The sequence below is a fragment of the Hyla sarda genome, chromosome 2 (assembly GCF_029499605.1).
Source record: "Hyla sarda isolate aHylSar1 chromosome 2, aHylSar1.hap1, whole genome shotgun sequence".
Taxonomy (NCBI): Eukaryota; Metazoa; Chordata; class Amphibia; order Anura; family Hylidae; genus Hyla; species Hyla sarda.
In genome coordinates, this window is record NC_079190.1 from 204,501,350 (window position 1) to 204,521,273 (window position 19,924).

At 46.8% G+C, this 19,924-nt stretch overlaps 1 protein-coding gene across 4 annotated transcripts in view; it reads right to left on the reverse strand.

The window, feature by feature from the left end:
* The window catches only part of CFAP47 (cilia and flagella associated protein 47), a 548,331-nt gene that overhangs the window by 327,210 nt on the left and 201,197 nt on the right, over positions 1-19,924 (reverse strand). For all 4 annotated transcript variants that reach the window (XM_056556158.1, XM_056556159.1, XM_056556156.1 and 1 more), the window contains exon 39: positions 1,621-1,771. In XM_056556158.1, coding sequence (XP_056412133.1) covers positions 1,621-1,771 — 151 coding nt within the window. The remainder of the gene's footprint in view (positions 1-1,620; positions 1,772-19,924) is intronic.

The following is a 19,924-nucleotide window of genomic DNA, read 5'->3' on the forward strand; positions in this document are numbered from 1 at the left end:
ATTAACAGCTATTACATAACCATGAAAAGTATTCTGTATACTTATGCCAATGACTTTTATCTTTTGAAAACTTATAGGCCACTACTTTGTTAGCATTTCATTTTCAACAACACATGAGATCTCTGACTTAAAAAGAACACAGGGATCTTCAGGTTATCACTGAACTCTGTGAAAAATATTTCTAAATGTAAAATGTCATGCAGTTCTCCTTCATCGTCTTCTGCTAGTGGCTACAAAGGCAGAAGTAGAAGGGCAGCCAAAGAACAACTGTCAAGATACTGAAGTGAGGATAGTTAATCAATGACAAGTAATGACTCTAACTTCCTCTCATCCTCAGACTTGTATTACCCTTTTCCTATTTGTAGCACACAATGGGTCAGGTGGCATTCACATAACAATTTTTTATTGGAGTATTTCTTATTGTTCTTACATCTGTAAGCATACGAAAACCTGCTGAACATTTTGCATCTGATATTTTATTTTTAAGTTTATATTGTGATGTGACTTCACATATTCTATACTACTTCAATTCTGTATACTATTACAGTGTCCCATATAGAACCTCCATCAATTTACTGTATATTATTATTTCCAAAAAGACACTTTATGGTATGGCATTGTTACGCCTAGCGCTCCGGGTCCCCGCTCCTCCCCGGAGCGCTCACGGCGCCTTTCTCCCTGCAGCTCCCCGGTCAGCGCTGACCGGGAGCGCTGCCCTGTCATGGCCGTTGGGGATGCGATTCGCACAGCGGGACGCGCCCGCTCGCGAATCGCATCCCAGGTCACTTACCCGTTCCCGTCTCCTGCGGTCATGTGCTGGCGCGCGCGGCTCCGCTCTCTAGGGCGCGCGCGCGCCAGCTCCCTGAGACTTAAAGGGCCAGTGCACCAATGATTGGTGCCTGGCCCAATTAGCTTAATTGGTTCCCATCTGTTTCCTGGCTATATCTAGTCTCCTCCCTTGCACTTCCTTGCCGGATCTTGTTGCCCTAGAGCCTAGTGAAAGCGTTTTTGTGTGTTTATACCCTGTGTACCAGAACTTTGCTATCTCCCCTGACTACGAACCTTGCCGCCTGCCCCCGACCTTCTGCTACGTCCGACTTTGCTTCTGCCTACTCCCTTGTACCTCGCCTATCTTCAGCAGCCAGAGAGGTGAGCCGTTGCTAGTGGATACGACCTGGTCACTACCGCCGCAGCAAGACCATCCCGCTTTGCGGCGGGCTCTGGTGAAAACCTGTAGTGTCTTAGAACCGGTCCACTAGCACGGTCCTCGCTATCCCTCTCTGGCACAGAGGATCCACCTCCTGCCAGCCGGCATCGTGACAGGCATCTTTACTTTTGTAATACAGATATGTTTTAAAGGGGTTATCCAGGAATGGAAAAACAGAGATAATTTCTTTTAAGGATTGCTCCTTTTCTGTCTCCAGGTTGGGTGTGGTTCTGCAGCTCAGTTCCATTGAAGTGAATGGAGCCAAGTTGTAATACCATACCCAAAGTGAAGACAGACAGGGAGCAGTCTTTGAAAAAGAAAATAGGTCTGTTTTTCGATTCCTGGATAACCCCTTTAATGGCATTTCATCTTAACATATTTTACAATACAAGCAGGTCAGAAAACATACTTACAGTTGGGACTAAATCAGTCAATCTTGATGCAAGAGAGAACGACAATGTAGTACCACCTGCTCCACTGGAAGGTTTAGATACCAGTAACATAGTTGCTTCAGCTGGGTGTAAAAAGCGACTCTTATACTCTACAGTCACATCCACTTGGCTTCTGCAAAATAAATGTTCAGAATTGTATTGTATTGTATTATTTGTTATCACTATTCTTGTAATGGATTGCGGGTATACTGTAGTACAGTCCCCTACCTACATCTGCTGCTAACTGACTGCTTTACTGACCTGATGTGAGAGTTACCTGGTGTCTGCATCTTGATTTTTTTTCTTCAAGCATACGGTATATAAATATATAAAATTACTAGGTAACATATGGCATCCTTGGACCTCCTCCGTGTCCTCCCCCGAATATAGATTGCTGCACACATAGACTAGCCCCCGCTTGGTGTCCATATCTCTTCTCAGGTGTGTGACCCGCCTAGTTATGTCAGGCTGCTTGACGGTCGGGGCCTGGTCAGTGCGCACGATCACCTGAGGTATGCACCCCTCGTATCTACACCCTTGCTTCCGCCTTCTTCTCTGTTCTCTTTCCCTCTTCCTTTTCCTTCCTTTCTCCTTCTCCCTTTCTCCCTTGTATGACGGTTTGTTTAACTACGTGTGCCTACGAGGCATGTAAACTTCTCTCACTGCCAGTTGCGACATGGAACGGGACTGACTCGTGACTCACATAGACGACAGTAGACAACCGTGAGTTTCCACATGTATTCTTTAGCATGTATTGATGTTATATTTCACAATTGTGGAAGTGTTGCAACTTGCCTACTCTGTTTGCATATTTGTAGGTTGTCCTACTATTTTCTTGTTGTTATGTTATTATTATTGATAATACTAATAAAAAAATGTATTACGAAAAAAAAAATTACTAGGTAACAAAGAACTTGCCACTCAATTTTCATAATGAGGGAATTTTATTTGCAATCCTTAAAGGGGTACTCCGAAGGATAGGGGATAAGATGCCTGATCGTGGGGGTCCCGCCGCTGGGGACCCCCGTGATCTTGCATGCCGCACCCCGTTTAAAATCAGTCTGATTACTGTCGATCACGGGGCCGGAGCGTTGTGACGTCAAGGCTCCGCCCCATGTGACGTTGCGCTCAATGCAAGGATAGGGGATAAGATGTCTTAGCGCCGAAGTACCCCTTTAAATACACATACATGACATTTCGGTCATTACTGGACCTTTATCAGTAATTCCGATTGCTGCAGAAGATGGTGTTGATAAATAGAATTGACCAGTTGATGTAAGACTAGTGTGCTGTAATTGCGACCTATAGTTGCTTTATCTCCATAGCGATTACATCACGATAGTCTCATGGTAACTGGCCGATTCTATTTATCAACACCATCCTCCACAGCAAACGCCAAATAAAGGTTTTGTTAGTACTGCAATGCTATATATATGTGTATTTCAATATTGCAAATACAATTCACATATTCCACAAATTGCCAAGTTTTTTGTTATGTAGTAATTTTATATAGTAATTTCATGAAATAAATGTACTCATCTCACAAAAAACAATCCCACATATGACTACGTCAATGAAAAACAGTTTTTAGTCCATAAAACGTGCTATTATTGTGCAAAAGTTAAAAAACTATAATACAAAAAAACATAATCGAAAATATAAAAATAAAAAAACAATATATTTGGTATTGCTATAATCGATCCAGAACAAAGCTGGTAAAATGTTTATTCTTGGAAAGGAAGACGGAGACAATTAAAAGAATTGCTATGGGGGCCTGGCCTTTCATAGTTTTTACCCTGAATCTAATAGAAAGGATAACATGTATTTTTTATTAGTACTATCTTTTATCTGTCAGATGAATAATTTATTCATAAGCCTGATATATGGTATGTGATCTATAAATATTATACATCTTTTTTCATAGTTTAAAAGAGAGAGCAAATAATTTGTTCATATTCTATGTTGCTTTGATGAGCAGCAGTACTTGGGAAGAAGCCAGGAATACAGGCAGCTTCCGCTAGAAAAGTCATTACTGTCTCAGCAGTATTTCAGTGATGAGCTCAGTCCCATGAGAGATAAACATTAAAAGAAAGTCATAGAAAAGGATTCGAGTTTTTGACCTCTACATGTAAAAACTTTATTTCATTCAACATGTAAGAATGTCATACAGAATCACTAAAATTGCAAATACATTTTTCTCTAACTTCACTGTTACTTTAAAATGTGAACAATACTACACTATACCTCAAAGTTAAAAGAAGTAGCCATCTAAAGATCTTAGACTTTTAGTAAATGGGCACAGATGTGGTGGTACAATACCAATAGACAATCTGCATCATAAAAACTATGCTGTTTTTGTACAGACAACTAGTGATGAGCGGCAAGGGCCATATTCAGATTTGCGATATTTTGCGAATATATTGATGATTATTTGTCCTATGTTCGCGAAATTCGCATATTCGCTATGTTCATTTGTTTTTTTTCCATGCGGAAATTCACATGGACAATTCACATAAAAATGTGCATGTGAAAAAAAAAGAATATTCTTCATTACGAATATATAGCACTATATTCTAAATATTCGCGAAATCGCGAAGTGCTGATATACGCGAAAAAAATTAGCATTACGAATATTTGTGCTCAACACTACAGACCACCAAAGCTTCCGCATAGTCTATATAGAAAGCATAACATTCTGGTTACCTGCAGCCACCAGTAGAGGAATAGCTCTGTAGTCACTCGTTGTCCTCAGTGGTCATAAGTATATTATGTGACCAATGAGACCAGGTTGAGTGATCACTAGCAGCTTTTTAAACAAGAAATATTAGCCACCATTGTTTACCCTGGACAACCCAGTGTATGCAAGGAATTAGCCGCTATCAAAAATGGTGTGCCTGTAAGAGGGGTAGAAAGCACTGCAAGATTAAGGATAACATGATGTTTATAGGGCCTTAGTAAGGCTCCTAAATTGCAGTTAAAGGGGTTTTCCAAAGAAAAAAAGCCATCTCCTATCCACAAGGGGAACCCCTATTTATCACGAGAATAAAGATCAAATGCCCCCAAAGAGAACTGTAGCACAGATGCTCAGTTCATCCACTCTCTATGGGACTTCTGAACATTACCCTGAACTCTTCAATGTTAAGAAGTCCCATATATCCACATTTTTCACTAAACAAATTCAATACAATATCATAACATGCTAGAAAAACCTAGATAAAGGTATGGTTACATTCCCTTTATGGTCCTCAGCAACAACATTGTAGTAGTCTTGGGAGTTAAAAACTGATGAAAATTGCGCTTTAAAAGCAGATCAATAAAAATAGTCAAATAAAACTACCTATTCTACCTAATGGTCACTTTTTTTGTAAGTTTAGTTCAAGACCATTTTTTAATAAGCACTGCAACAAAAAATGTTTTTCACAAATGATTAGTGCCTGTAACTATAAGTGCATCTCCAATATACTTGCATTATCATTTACCTAAGAAAATGGGCAGACTAAAACCCCAATGCACAAACATGTGGCTATGCTGCCTTGCTTACTGTTTGGTTCTATGTAAATGTGATGTTTCATTGTATGAAATAATCTAAAAAAAATAAATAAATAAAAAACTACAGTAATTGTTTGAGCAGTTAATTAATTCACATTAACCCCTAATATCACAAAAAGATTACCGAAGGTTACCGATGCTTAAATAATACATAGATATCCTTTTTCAAATGCCTGCCAGCGATATGAATAGCCTTTATATAGTGCTTATAGGCATTTGAGGACAAGCTCATAAAGTCTATTGATAACATATTATGACAAGAGCTGCATCCTACCATCCATCAACATGCTGGGTGGAAGGACTGAGATCAGTTAGAATGAAATGGTCACATCAGCAACGCTGTTCCTGTAATACGAAATCTAATGCCAGCCTGGAACCAATTTGAAATGTTTTGTTACTCTCCCGCTGGAAACAAACCAAATGGAAATACTGTACATCAAAAAGCATTTAACTATAATAAAGGGCTGTGCAGTGCAGCAATTCTGCATGCATCACCAACAGCTCAAATCATTCTCCCTCCATTTCTTCTGCCAAATTATCGCTGACATTCTGTAATGACAGACGAATGTGAAAAGAGTTTTCTCCCTAAACTATAAGGTGCTGATAAGGCACTGGAATGGAAAGAAAGAAACAAGCAAGGTATTAACTTGTCAAAAAAGGCAAGCTGTTATTTTAAATTACATTATGCTTTAAACCAAAATTCATTACTGACAACTAAGTACAAGTAAATTTATGGTCTGCTGATGTAAGTCAGAAAGTACTAAGAAAAGGCAGCAATTCACAATGGAAAATGGACTCATTACACTTTTATGGAAAGTTTGTCATATTCCAAAAATTGTTCTGGGTAGGAAGGCTGTCTTTCCAAGCTCACCTTTATAATTATGTGTGAGGTCAAACGGTTAATCGCTTGCTTACTGCTGACAATGACAACTTAGACAGGAGAAGCAATCTGCACTTTGGATGCGGTCACTTATAAATAGGGTTTATTAATATTGAATGATCTCATACAATGCAACTAATTTATATGATCAGTCAAAATGTGATTGTATGAATCGTAATGCCTTCACCCTCATGAACTATATACTTAGTCATTTTATTTTGCTAACCTTTAATGACAGCAAGCTTACTTATTATTCATACAGTAGTTGTCACTTGTAATAACTCAAATTTATACCTATCAGTATAACCAAAAACCATACAGATTGTACGGATTTGTTATACAGAACCTATAAAAGTCTATGGGACACTACTATACCGATATACAATATCATTTTATAAGAGTCCCAAAAAAGTTGTTACGCCGAGCGCTCCGGGTTCCCGCTCCTCCCCGGAGCGCTCGCTTCTCCCCCTCCGCTGCAGCGCTCCGGTCACGTCCTCTGACCCGGGGCGCTGCGATCCTGCTGCCAGCCGGGATGCGATTCGCGATGCGGGTAGCGCCCGCTCGCGATGCGCACCCCGGCTCCCCTACCTGACTCGCTCCCCGTCTGTTCTGTCCCGGCGCGCGCGGCCCCGCTCCCTAGGGCGCGCGCGCGCCGGGTCTCTGCGATTTAAAGGGCCACTGCGCCGCTGATTGGCGCAGTGGTTCCAATTAGGGTTATCACCTGTGCACTTCCCTATATTACCTCACTTCCCTTGCACTCCCTTGCCGGATCTTGTTGCCTTAGTGCCAGTGAAAGCGTTCCTTGTGTGTCCCTTGCCAGTGTTTCCAGACCTTCTGCCGTTGCCCCTGACTACGATCCTTGCTGCCTGCCCCGACCTTCTGCTACGTCCGACCTTGCTTCTGCCTACTCCCTTGTACCGCGCCTATCTTCAGCAGCCAGAGAGGTGAGCCGTTGCTAGTGGATACGACCTGGTCACTACCGCCGCAGCAAGACCATCCCGCTTTGCGGCGGGCTCTGGTGAATACCAGTAGTGGCTTAGAACCGGTCCACTAGCACGGTCCACGCCAATCCCTCTCTGGCACAGAGGGTCCACTACCTGCCAGCCGGCATCGTGACAGTAGATCCGGCCATGGATCCCGCTGAAGTTCCTCTGCCAGTTGTCGCTGACCTCACCACGGTGGTCGCCCAGCAGTCACAACAGATTGCGCAACAAGGCCAACAGCTGTCTCAACTGACCGTTATGCTACAACAGTTGCTACCACAGCTTCAGCAGTCATCTCCTCCGCCAGCTCCTGCACCTCCTCCGCAGCGAGTGGCCGCTCCTGGGATACGCTTATCCTTGCCGGATAAATTTGATGGGGACTCTAAGTTTTGCCGTGGCTTCCTTTCCCAATGTTCCCTGCATCTGGAGATGATGTCGGACCTGTTTCCCACTGAAAGGTCTAAGGTGGCTTTCGTAGTCAGTCTTCTGTCCGGAAAAGCCCTGTCATGGGCCACACCGCTCTGGGACCGCAATGACCCCGTCACTGCCTCTGTACACTCCTTCTTCTCGGAAATCCGAAGTGTCTTTGAGGAACCTGCCCGAGCCTCTTCTGCTGAGACTGCCCTGTTGAACCTGGTCCAGGGTAATTCTTCCGTTGGCGAGTATGCCGTACAATTCCGTACACTTGCTTCAGAATTGTCCTGGAATAATGAGGCCCTCTGCGCGACCTTCAAAAAAGGCCTATCCAGCAACATTAAAGATGTTCTGGCCGCACGAGAAATTCCTGCTAATCTACATGAACTTATTCACCTAGCCACTCGCATTGACATGCGTTTTTCTGAAAGGCGTCAGGAACTCCGTCAAGATATGGACTCTGTTCGCACGAGGCGTTTCGTCTCCTCGGCTCCTCTCTCCTCTGGTACCCTGCAATCTGTTCCTGTGCCTCCCGCCGTGGAGGCTATGCAGGTCGACCGGTCTCGCCTGACACCTCAAGAGAGGACACGACGCCGTATGGAGAACCTCTGCCTGTACTGTGCTAGTACCGAACACTTCCTGAGGGATTGTCCTATCCGTCCTCCCCGCCTGGAAAGACGTACGCTGACTCCGCACAAAGGTGAGACAGTCCTTGATGTCTACTCTGCTTCTCCACGTCTTACTGTGCCTGTGCGGATGTCTGCCTCTGCCTTCTCCTTCTCTACAGTGGCCTTCTTGGACTCTGGATCTGCAGGAAATTTTATTTTGGCCTCTCTCGTCAACAGGTTCAACATCCCAGTGACCAGTCTCGCCAGACCCCTCTACATCAATTGTGTAAATAATGAAAGATTGGACTGTGCCATACGTTTCCGCACGGAGCCCCTTCTTATGAGCATCGGATCTCATCATGAGAGGATTGAACTTTTGGTCCTCCCCAATTGCACCTCGGAGATTCTCCTTGGACTTCCCTGGCTTCAACTTCATTCCCCAACCCTGGATTGGTCCACTGGGGAGATCAAGAGTTGGGGGTCCTCTTGTTCCAAGAACTGTCTAAAACCGGTTCCCAATAACCCTTGCCGTAACTCTGTGGTTCCTCCAGTAACCGGTCTCCCTAAGGCCTATATGGACTTCGCGGATGTTTTCTGCAAAAAACAAGCTGAGACTCTACCTCCTCACAGGCCTTATGATTGCCCTATCGACCTCCTCCCGGGTACTACTCCACCCCGGGGCAGAATTTATCCTCTCTCTGCCCCAGAGACTCTTGCCATGTCCGAATACGTCCAGGAGAATCTAAAAAAGGGCTTTATCCGTAAATCCTCCTCTCCTGCCGGAGCCGGATTTTTCTTTGTGTCCAAAAAAGATGGCTCCCTACGTCCTTGCATTGACTACCGCGGTCTTAATAAAATCACGGTTAAGAACCGCTACCCCTTACCCCTCATCTCTGAACTCTTTGATCGCCTCCAAGGTGCCCACATCTTCACTAAATTGGACTTAAGAGGCGCCTATAACCTCATCCGCATCAGAGAGGGGGACGAGTGGAAAACGGCATTTAACACCAGAGATGGACACTTTGAGTATCTGGTCATGCCCTTTGGACTGTGCAATGCCCCTGCCGTCTTCCAAGACTTTGTCAATGAAATTTTTCGTGATCTGTTATACTCCTGTGTTGTGGTATATCTGGACGATATCCTAATTTTTTCTGCCAATCTAGAAGAACACCGCCAGCATGTCCGTATGGTTCTTCAGAGACTTCGTGACAACCAACTCTATGCCAAAATTGAGAAATGTCTGTTTGAATGCCAATCTCTTCCTTTTCTAGGATATTTGGTCTCTGGCCAGGGACTACAGATGGATCCAGACAAACTCTCTGCCGTCTTAAATTGGCCACGCCCCTCCGGACTCCGTGCTATCCAACGCTTTTTGGGGTTCGCCAATTATTACAGGCAATTTATTCCACATTTTTCTACCATTGTGGCTCCTATCGTGGCTTTAACCAAGAAAAATGCTGATCCCAAGTCTTGGCCTCCTCAAGCAGAGGACTCCTTTAAACGACTCAAGTCTGCCTTTTCTTCGGCTCCCGTGCTCTCCAGACCTGACCCTTCCAAACCCTTCCTATTGGAGGTTGATGCCTCCTCAGTAGGAGCTGGAGCTGTTCTTCTACAAAAAAATTCTTCCGGGCATGCTGTCACTTGTGGTTTTTTCTCTAGGACCTTCTCTCCAGCGGAGAGGAACTACTCCATCGGGGATCGAGAGCTTCTAGCCATTAAATTAGCACTTGAGGAATGGAGGCATCTGCTGGAGGGATCAAGATTTCCTGTCATTATCTACACCGACCACAAGAACCTCTCCTACCTCCAGTCGGCCCAACGGCTGAATCCTCGCCAGGCCCGGTGGTCTCTGTTCTTTGCCCGATTTAATTTTGAGATTCACTTTCGTCCTGCCGATAAGAACATTAGGGCCGATGCTCTCTCTCGTTCCTCGGATGCCTCAGAAGTTGATCTCCCTCCGCAACACATCATTCCACCTGACTGCCTGATCTCCACTTCTCCTGCCTCCATCAGGCAGACTCCTCCAGGAAAGACCTTTGTTTCTCCACGCCAACGCCTCGGAATCCTCAAATGGGGTCACTCCTCCCATCTCGCAGGTCATGCGGGCATCAAGAAATCTGTGCAACTCATCTCCCGCTTCTATTGGTGGCCGACTCTGGAGACAGATGTTGGGGACTTTGTGCGAGCCTGCACTATCTGTGCCCGGGATAAGACTCCTCGCCAGAAGCCCGCTGGTTTTCTTCATCCTCTGCCTGTCCCCGAACAGCCTTGGTCTCTGATTGGTATGGATTTTATTACTGATTTACCTCCTTCCCGTGGCAACACCGTTATTTGGGTGGTCGTTGATCGATTCTCCAAAATGGCACATTTCATCCCTCTTCCTGGTCTTCCTTCTGCGCCTCAGTTGGCTAAACAATTTTTTGTACACATTTTTCGTCTTCACGGGTTGCCTACGCAGATTGTCTCGGATAGAGGGGTCCAATTCGTGTCTAAATTCTGGAGAGCTCTCTGTAAACAACTCAAGATTAAATTAAATTTTTCCTCTGCATATCATCCCCAGTCCAATGGACAAGTAGAAAGAATTAACCAGATCCTGGGTGATTATTTGCGACATTTTGTTTCCTCCCGCCAGGATGACTGGGCAGATCTCCTTCCATGGGCCGAATTCTCGTATAACTTCAGGGTCTCTGAATCTTCCTCCAAATCCCCATTTTTCGTGGTGTACGGCCGTCACCCTCTTCCCCCCCTCCCTACCCCCTTGCCCTCTGGTCTGCCCGCTGTGGATGAAATCTCTCGTGACCTTTCCATTATATGGAGAGAGACCCAAAATTCTCTCTTACAGACTTCTTCACGCATGAAGAGATTCGCGGATAAGAAAAGAAGAGCTCCCCCCGTTTTTTCCCCTGGAGACAAGGTATGGCTCTCCGCTAAATATGTCCGCTTCCGTGTCCCTAGCTACAAGTTGGGACCACGCTATCTTGGTCCTTTCAAAATTTTGTGTCAAATTAATCCTGTCTCTTATAAACTTCTTCTTCCTCCTTCTCTTCGTATCCCTAATGCCTTTCACGTCTCTCTTCTCAAACCACTCATCCTCAACCGTTTTTCTCCCAAATCTGTTCCTCCCACTCCTGTTTTCGGCTCCTCGGACGTCTTCTCGGTCAAGGAGATTTTGGCTGCCAAAAAGGTCAGAGGGAAAAATTTTTTTTTAGTAGACTGGGAGGGTTGTGGTCCTGAAGAGAGATCCTGGGAACCTGAGGACAACATCCTTGACAAAAGTCTGCTCCTCAGGTTCTCAGGCTCCAAGAAGAGGGGGAGACCCAAGGGGGGGGGTACTGTTACGCCGAGCGCTCCGGGTTCCCGCTCCTCCCCGGAGCGCTCGCTTCTCCCCCTCCGCTGCAGCGCTCCGGTCACGTCCTCTGACCCGGGGCGCTGCGATCCTGCTGCCAGCCGGGATGCGATTCGCGATGCGGGTAGCGCCCGCTCGCGATGCGCACCCCGGCTCCCCTACCTGACTCGCTCCCCGTCTGTTCTGTCCCGGCGCGCGCGGCCCCGCTCCCTAGGGCGCGCGCGCGCCGGGTCTCTGCGATTTAAAGGGCCACTGCGCCGCTGATTGGCGCAGTGGTTCCAATTAGGGTTATCACCTGTGCACTTCCCTATATTACCTCACTTCCCTTGCACTCCCTTGCCGGATCTTGTTGCCTTAGTGCCAGTGAAAGCGTTCCTTGTGTGTCCCTTGCCAGTGTTTCCAGACCTTCTGCCGTTGCCCCTGACTACGATCCTTGCTGCCTGCCCCGACCTTCTGCTACGTCCGACCTTGCTTCTGCCTACTCCCTTGTACCGCGCCTATCTTCAGCAGCCAGAGAGGTGAGCCGTTGCTAGTGGATACGACCTGGTCACTACCGCCGCAGCAAGACCATCCCGCTTTGCGGCGGGCTCTGGTGAATACCAGTAGTGGCTTAGAACCGGTCCACTAGCACGGTCCACGCCAATCCCTCTCTGGCACAGAGGGTCCACTACCTGCCAGCCGGCATCGTGACAAAAGTATTGTGGCTTGCCTCATTGGATGCTGCATTATGGAGTGTTTTTTTTTCTAGGCAAATTGGAGTGCAGGAAATTCATGTGCGCCCATACAGCCGAAAAGTGCATGTGCCCTATGAACGTGTAAATATATATTAGAAATGTTATAAATGGTTTCTACGCAGTTCTTTTTCAGTCATTTTTTGGGAAACTGCGACTGCAGTTTTTGACCAAAAGCCAAAAGGAAAGACAAATATAAAGGAAGGACTTATACTTCTCCTCCCTGTTCGATCTCCTTCTGGCTTTGGCTCAAAAATTGCAATGGAAGTTTAAAAAAATAAAATAAAATAAAAACAAGAAAAAACAAAACACCACAACCAACCTGTGTGAAATATATGAATCACGACCACATGAATATGAGAAAAACAGACGGGCACAACAATTATGTCCTACGTGGGTGCAACAGGTTACCAAAAACTGGAGTATTATACCAAAAGAAGAAAAGCTAGCAACCAAAAGATGATGCACTCACGACCACAGTCACCCGAAACCGACGTTCTAAACATAAATTTTAAAAATACTGCGGTGTTGGGCCAGAGATTGCAGGGGTCCCAGCGGTGGGAGTAACTGTTACGCCGAGCGCTCCGGGTCCCCGCTCCTCCCCGGAGCGCTCGCAGCATCCTCTCATTCGCAGCGCCCCGGTCAGACCTGCTGACCGGGTGCGCTGCAATATCACTCCCAGCCGGGATGCGATTCGCGATGCGGGAGGCGCCCGCTTGCGATGCGCATCCCGACTCCCGTACCTGACCCGTTCCCCGTCTGTCTTGTCCCGGCGCGCGCGGCCCCGCTCCTTAGGGCGCGCGCGCGCCGGGTCTCTGCAATTTAAAGGGCCACTGCGCCACTGATTGGCGCAGCAGGCTTAATCAGTATGTTCACCTGTGCACTCCCTACTTATACCTCACTTCCCCTGCACTCCCTCGTCGGATCTTGTTGCCATTATGCCAGTGAAAGCGTTCCCTTGTGTGTTCCTAGCCTGTGTTCCTGACCTCCTGCTGTTGCCCCTGACTACGATCCTTGCTGCCTGCCCTGACCTTCTGCTATGTCCGACCTTGCTCTTGTCTACTCCCTTGTACTGCGCTTATCTTCAGCAGTCAGAGAGGTTGAGCCGTTGCTGGTGTATACGACCTGGTTGCTACCGCCGCTGCAAGACCATCCCGCTTTGCGGCGGGCTCTGGTGAATACCAGTAGCAACTTAGAACCGGTCCACCAACACGGTCCACGCCAATCCCTCTCTGGCACTGAGGATCCACCTCCAGCCAGCCGAATCGTGACAGTAGATCCGGCCATGGATCCCGCTGAAGTCCCGCTGCCAGTTGTCGCCGACCTCACCACGGTGGTCGCCCAGCAGTCGCAACAGATAGCGCAACAAGGCCACCAGCTGTCTCAACTGACCGTGATGCTACAGCAGCTATTACCACAGCTCCAGCAATCTTCTCCTCCGCCAGCTCCTGCACCTCCTCCGCAGCGAGTGGCCGCTTCCAGCCTTCGATTATCCTTGCCGGATAAATTTGATGGGGACTCTAAGTTTTGCCGTGGCTTTCTTTCGCAATGTTCCCTGCACTTGGAGATGATGTCGGACCAGTTTCCTACTGAAAGGTCTAAGGTGGCTTTCGTAGTCAGCCTTCTGTCTGGGAAAGCTCTGTCATGGGCCATACCGCTCTGGGACCGCAATGACCCTGTCACTGCCTCTGTACACTCCTTCTTCACGGAGATTCGAAGTGTCTTTGAGGAACCTGCCCGAGCCTCTTCTGCTGAGACTGCCCTGCTGAACCTGGTCCAGGGTAATTCTTCTGTTGGCGAGTACGCCATCCAATTCCGTACTCTTGCCTCTGAATTATCCTGGAATAACGAGGCCCTCTGCGCGACCTTTAAAAAAGGCCTATACAGTACCATTAAAGATGTGCTGGCCGCACGAGAAATTCCTGCTAACCTGCATGAACTTATTCATCTTGCCACCTGCATTGACATGCGTTTTTCCAAAAGGCATCAGGAGCTCCGCCAGGATATGGACTTTGTTCGCACAAGGCGGTTTTTCTCCCCGGCTCCTCTCTCCTCTGGTCCTCTGCAATCCGTTCCTGTGCCTCCCGCCGTGGAGGCTATGCAAGTTGACCGGTCTCGCTTGACACCGCAAGAGAGGACACGACGCCGCATGGAGAATCTTTGCCTGTACTGTGCCGGTACCGAACATTTCTTGAAGGATTATCCTATCCGTCTTCCCCGCCTGGAAAGACGTACGCTGACTCCGCACAAAGATGAGACAGCTCTTGATGTGAACTCTGCTTCTGCACGCCTTACTGTGCCTGTGCGGATATCTTCTTCTACCTTCTCCTTCTCTGCTATGGCCTTCTTGGATTCCGGATCTGCAGGAAATTTTATTTTGGCCTCTCTCATCAACAGGTTCAGCATCCCGGTGACCAGTCTCGCCAGATCCCTCTACATCAATTCTGTTAACAATGAAAGATTGGACTGTACCGTGCATTACCGCACGGAACCTCTCCTAATGTGCATCGGACCCCATCACGAAAAAATTGAATTTTTGGTCCTCTCCAACTGCACTTCTGAAATTCTTCTTGGATTACCGTGGCTTCAACGCCATTCCCCAACCCTTGATTGGTCCACAGGAGAAATCAAGAACTGGGGTACTTCTTGTCACAGGTACTGTCTTAAACCGGTTCCCAGTACTCCCTGTCGTGACCCTGTGGTTCCCCCGGTATCCGGTCTTCCTAAGGCTTATATGGACTATGCTGATGTTTTTTGCAAAAAGCAAGCAGAGACTTTACCTCCTCACAGGCCTTATGACTGTCCTATTGACCTCCTCCCGGGTACTACTCCACCCCGGGGCAGAATCTATCCTCTGTTTGCTCCAGAGACTCTAGCCATGTCGGAGTACATCCAGGAGAATTTAAAAAAGGGGTTTATCCGCAAGTCCTCCTCTCCTGCCGGAGCTGGATTTTTTTTTGTGTCCAAAAAAGATGGCTCCCTATGCCCTTGCATTGATTACCGCGGACTTAATAAAATCACGGTAAAAAACCGCTACCCCTTACCTCTTATCTCGGAACTCTTTGATCGCCTACAAGGCGCCCACATCTTTACCAAACTGGACTTAAGAGGTGCTTATAATCTCATCCGCATCAGGGAGGGGGACGAATGGAAGACTGCATTTAACACCAGAGATGGACACTTTGAGTATCTGGTCATGCCCTTTGGCCTGTGCAACGCCCCTGCCGTCTTCCAAGACTTTGTTAATGACATTTTTCGTGATCTCCTATATTCCTGTGTTGTGGTTTATCTGGACGATATTCTGATTTTTTCTGCCAACTTAGAAGAACACCGCCAGCATGTCCGCATGGTTCTTCAGAGACTTCGGGACAATCAACTTTATGCCAAAATGGAGAAATGTCTCTTTGAATGTCAATCTCTTCCTTTCCTAGGATACTTGGTCTCTGGCCAGGGACTACAAATGGACCCAGATAAACTTTCTGCCGTCTTAGATTGGCCACGCCCCTCGGGACTCCGTGCTATCCAACGTTTTTTGGGGTTCGCCAATTATTACAGACAATTCCTTCCACACTTCTCCACTATTGTGGCCCCTATCGTGGCTTTAACCAAGAAAAATGCCAATCCTAAGTCCTGGTCTCCCCAAGCGGAAGACGCATTTAAACATCTCAAGTCTGCCTTTTCTTCTGCTCCCGTGCTCTCCAGACCTGACCCATCTAAACCCTTTCTATTGGAGGTAGATGTCTCCTCTGTGGGAGCTGGAGCTGTCCTTCTACAAAAAAATTCTTCCGGGCATGCTGTTACTTGTGTTTTTTTTTTCTAGGACCTTCTCTCCGGCGGAGAGAAACTACTCCATTGGTGATCGAGAACTACTGGCCATTAAATTGGCGCTTGAGGAATGGAGGCACCTGCTGGAGGGATCAAAATTTCCAGTTATCATATACACTGATCACAAGAATCTCTCCTATCTCCAGTCTGCCCAACGACTGAACCCTCGCCAGGCTAGGTGGTCGTTGTTCTTTGCCCGTTTTAACTTTGAAATCCATTTTCGCCCTGCTGACAAGAACATTAGGGCCGATGCCCTCTCTCGTTCTTCTGATGCCTCTGAAGTAGAGGTCTCTCCGCAACACATCATTCCTCCGGACTGTCTGATCTCCACTTCTCCAGCTTCCATCAGGCAAACTCCTCCAGGGAAGACCTTCGTTTCTCCACGCCAGCGTCTCGGGATTCTCAAATGGGGACACTCCTCCCACCTCGCAGGCCATGCGGGCATCAAAAAATCCTTGCAACTCATCTCTCGATTTTATTGGTGGCCGACTCTGGAGACTGATGTTGTTGATTTCGTGCGGGCCTGTACTGTCTGTGCCCGGGATAAGACTCCTCGCCAGAAGCCTGCTGGTCTTCTTCATCCTCTGCCTGTTCCTGAACAGCCTTGGTCACAGATTGGTATGGACTTTAACACAGTTGTTTGGGTGGTCGTTGATCGATTTTCCAAGATGGCACATTTTATTCCTCTTCCTGGTCTTCCTTCAGCGCCTCAGTTGGCAAAGCAATTTTTTGTACACATTTTTCGCCTTCACGGTTTGCCCACGCATATCGTCTCGGATAGAGGCGTCCAATTCGTGTCTAAATTCTGGAGGGCCCTCTGTAAACAGCTCAAGATCAAATTAAACTTCTCTTCTTCTTATCATCCCCAATCCAATGGGCAAGTAGAAAGAATTAATCAGGTCCTGGGTGACTATTTACGGCATTTTGTTTCCTCCCGCCAGGATGACTGGGCAGATCTTCTACCATGGGCCGAATTCTCATACAACTTCAGAGTCTCCGAATCTTCTGCTAAATCCCCATTTTTCATGGTGTACGGCCGTCACCCTCTTCCTCCCCTCCCTACTCCCTTGCCCTCTGGTTTGCCCGCTGTGGATGAAGTGACTCGTGATCTTTCCACCATATGGAAAGAAACCCAAAATTCTCTTTTACAGGCTTCATCCCGGATGAAAAGATTTGCTGATAAAAAAAGAAGAACTCCCCCCATTTTTGCTCCCGGAGACAAGGTATGGCTCTCCGCTAAATATGTCCGCTTTCGTGTCCCCAGTTACAAACTGGGACCACGCTATCTTGGTCCTTTCAAAATCTTGTGCCAGATTAACCCTGTCTCTTACAAACTCCTTCTTCCTCCTTCTCTCCGTATTCCCAATGCCTTCCATGTCTCTCTCCTTAAACCACTCATCATTAACCGCTTCTCTCCCAAAGTTGTTTCTCCCACTCCTGTTTCCGGTTCATCTGACGTCTTCTCCGTGAAGGAGATTCTGGCCTCCAAGACTGTCAGAGGTAAAAGATTTTTTTTAGTGGATTGGGAAAACTGTGGCCCAGAGGAGAGATCCTGGGAACCTGAGGACAACATCCTAGACAAAAGTCTTATCCTCAGGTTCTCAGGCCCCAAGAAGAGGGGGAGACCCAAGGGGGGGGGGGGTGCTGTTACGCCGAGCGCTCCGGGTCCCCGCTCCTCCCCGGAGCGCTCGCAGCATCCTCTCATTCGCAGCGCCCCGGTCAGATCTGCTGACCGGGTGCGCTGCAATATCACTCCCAGCCGGGATGCGATTCGCGATGTGGGAGGCGCCCGCTCGCGATGCGCATCCCGGCTCCCGTACCTGACCCGTTCCCCGTCTGTCTTGTCCCGGCGCGCGCAGCCCCGCTCCTTAGGGCGCGCGCGCGCCGGGTCTCTGCAATTTAAAGGGCCACTGCGCCACTGATTGGCGCAGCAGGCTTAATCAGTATGTTCACCTGTGCACTCCCTACTTATACCTCACTTCCCCTGCACTCCCTCGCCGGATCTTGTTGCCATTGTGCCAGTGAAAACGTTCCCTTGTGTGTTCCTAGCCTGTGTTCCTGACCCCCTGCCGTTGCCCCTGACTACGATCCTTGCTGCCTGCCCTGACCTTCTGCTACGTCCGACCTTGCTCTTGTCTACTCCCTTGTACCGCGCTTATCTTCAGCAGTCAGAGAGGTTGAGCCGTTGCTGGTGGATACGACCTGGTTGCTACCGCCGCTGCAAGACCATCCCGCTTTGCGGCGGGCTCTGGTGAATACCAGTAGCAACTTAGAACCGGTCCACCAACACGGTCCACGCCAATCCCTCTCTGGCACAGAGGATCCACCTCCAGCCAGCCGAATCGTGACAGTAACCTTTTAAGCAGATAGACTTTGCAGGAGCTGAAGGATTTCCGTCTTTCAGTGTAACGTGTTACCAATTGTTTTCTTGGTGACTATGGTCCCAGGTTGCCTTGAGATCAATAAACCCTTAATGACCAAGCCCATTTTCACCTTAAAGGGATACTCCGGTGAAAAACTTTTTTTTTTTTAAATCAAATGGTGCCAGAACGGTAAACAGATTTGTAAATTACTTCTATTTTAATATTTGAACTCTTCCAGTACTTATAAGCTGCTGAATGCTCCACAGGAAGTTCTTTTCTTTTTAAATTTATTTTCTGTCTGACCACAGTGGTCTCTGCTGACACCTCTGTCTGTCTCAGAAACTGTCAAGAGCAGGATAGGTTTGCTATGGGATTTGCTTCTGCTCTTGACAGTTCCTGAGACAAACAGAGGTATCAGCAGAGAGCACTGTGGTCAGACAGAAAATATATTTTAAAAGAAAATAACATCCTGTGGAGCATATAGCAGTAAATAAGTACTGGAAGGGTTAAGATTTTTAAATAGAAGTAATTTACAAATCTGGCACCAGTTTATTAAAAAAAAAATAGTTTTTCACCGGAGTACCCCTTTAAAGGACCAGAGCATTTTTTGCACATCTGCCCACTGTCACTTTAACCCCTCCATGACCCAGCCCATTTTCACCTTCAGGACCTGGGCATTTTTTGAAAATCTGACCACTGTCACTTTAAACATTAATAACTCTGGGATGCTTTTACTTATCATTCTGATTCCGAGATTATTTTTTCGTGACATATTCTACTTTATGTTATTGGTAAAATGTCACTGATATTTGCATCCTTTCTTGGTAAAAAAAATCTAAAAATTTCATGAAAATTTAGAAAATTTTGCATTTTTCTAACTTTGAAAGTCTCTGCTTGTAAGGAAAATGGATATTCCAAATAAATTACATATTGATTCACATATACAATATGTCTACATTATGTTTGCATAAAAAAATTGACAAGTTTTTACTTTTGGAAGACGCCAGAGGGCTTCAAAGTTCCGCAGCAATTTCCCAATTTTTCTCAAGATTTTCAAAATCGTACTTTTTCAGGGACCAGTTCAGGTTGGAAGTGGATTTTAAGGGTCTTCATATTAGAAATACCCCATAAATTACCCCATTATAAAAACTGCACCCCCAAAGTATTCAAAATGACATTCAGTAAGTGTTTTAACCCTTTAGGTGTTTCACAGGAATAGCAGCAAAGTGAAGGAGAAAATTCTAAATCTTCATTTTTTACACTTGCATGTTCTTGTAGACCCAATTTTTGAATTTTTACAAGGGGTAAAAGGAGAGAAATCACCCTAAAATTTGTAACCCAATTTCTCTCGAGTAAGGAAATACCTCATATGCGTATGTCAAGTGTTCGGCGGGCGCAGTAGAGGGCTCAGAAGGGAAGGAGCGACAATGGGATTTTGGAGAGTGAGTTTTTCTGAAAGGGTTTTTGGGGGGCAATTAGGAAGCCCCTATGGTGCCAGAACAGTGGACCCCCCCCACATGTGACCCCATTTTGGAAACTACACCCCTCATGGAATTTAATAAGGGGTGCAGTGAGCATTTACACCCC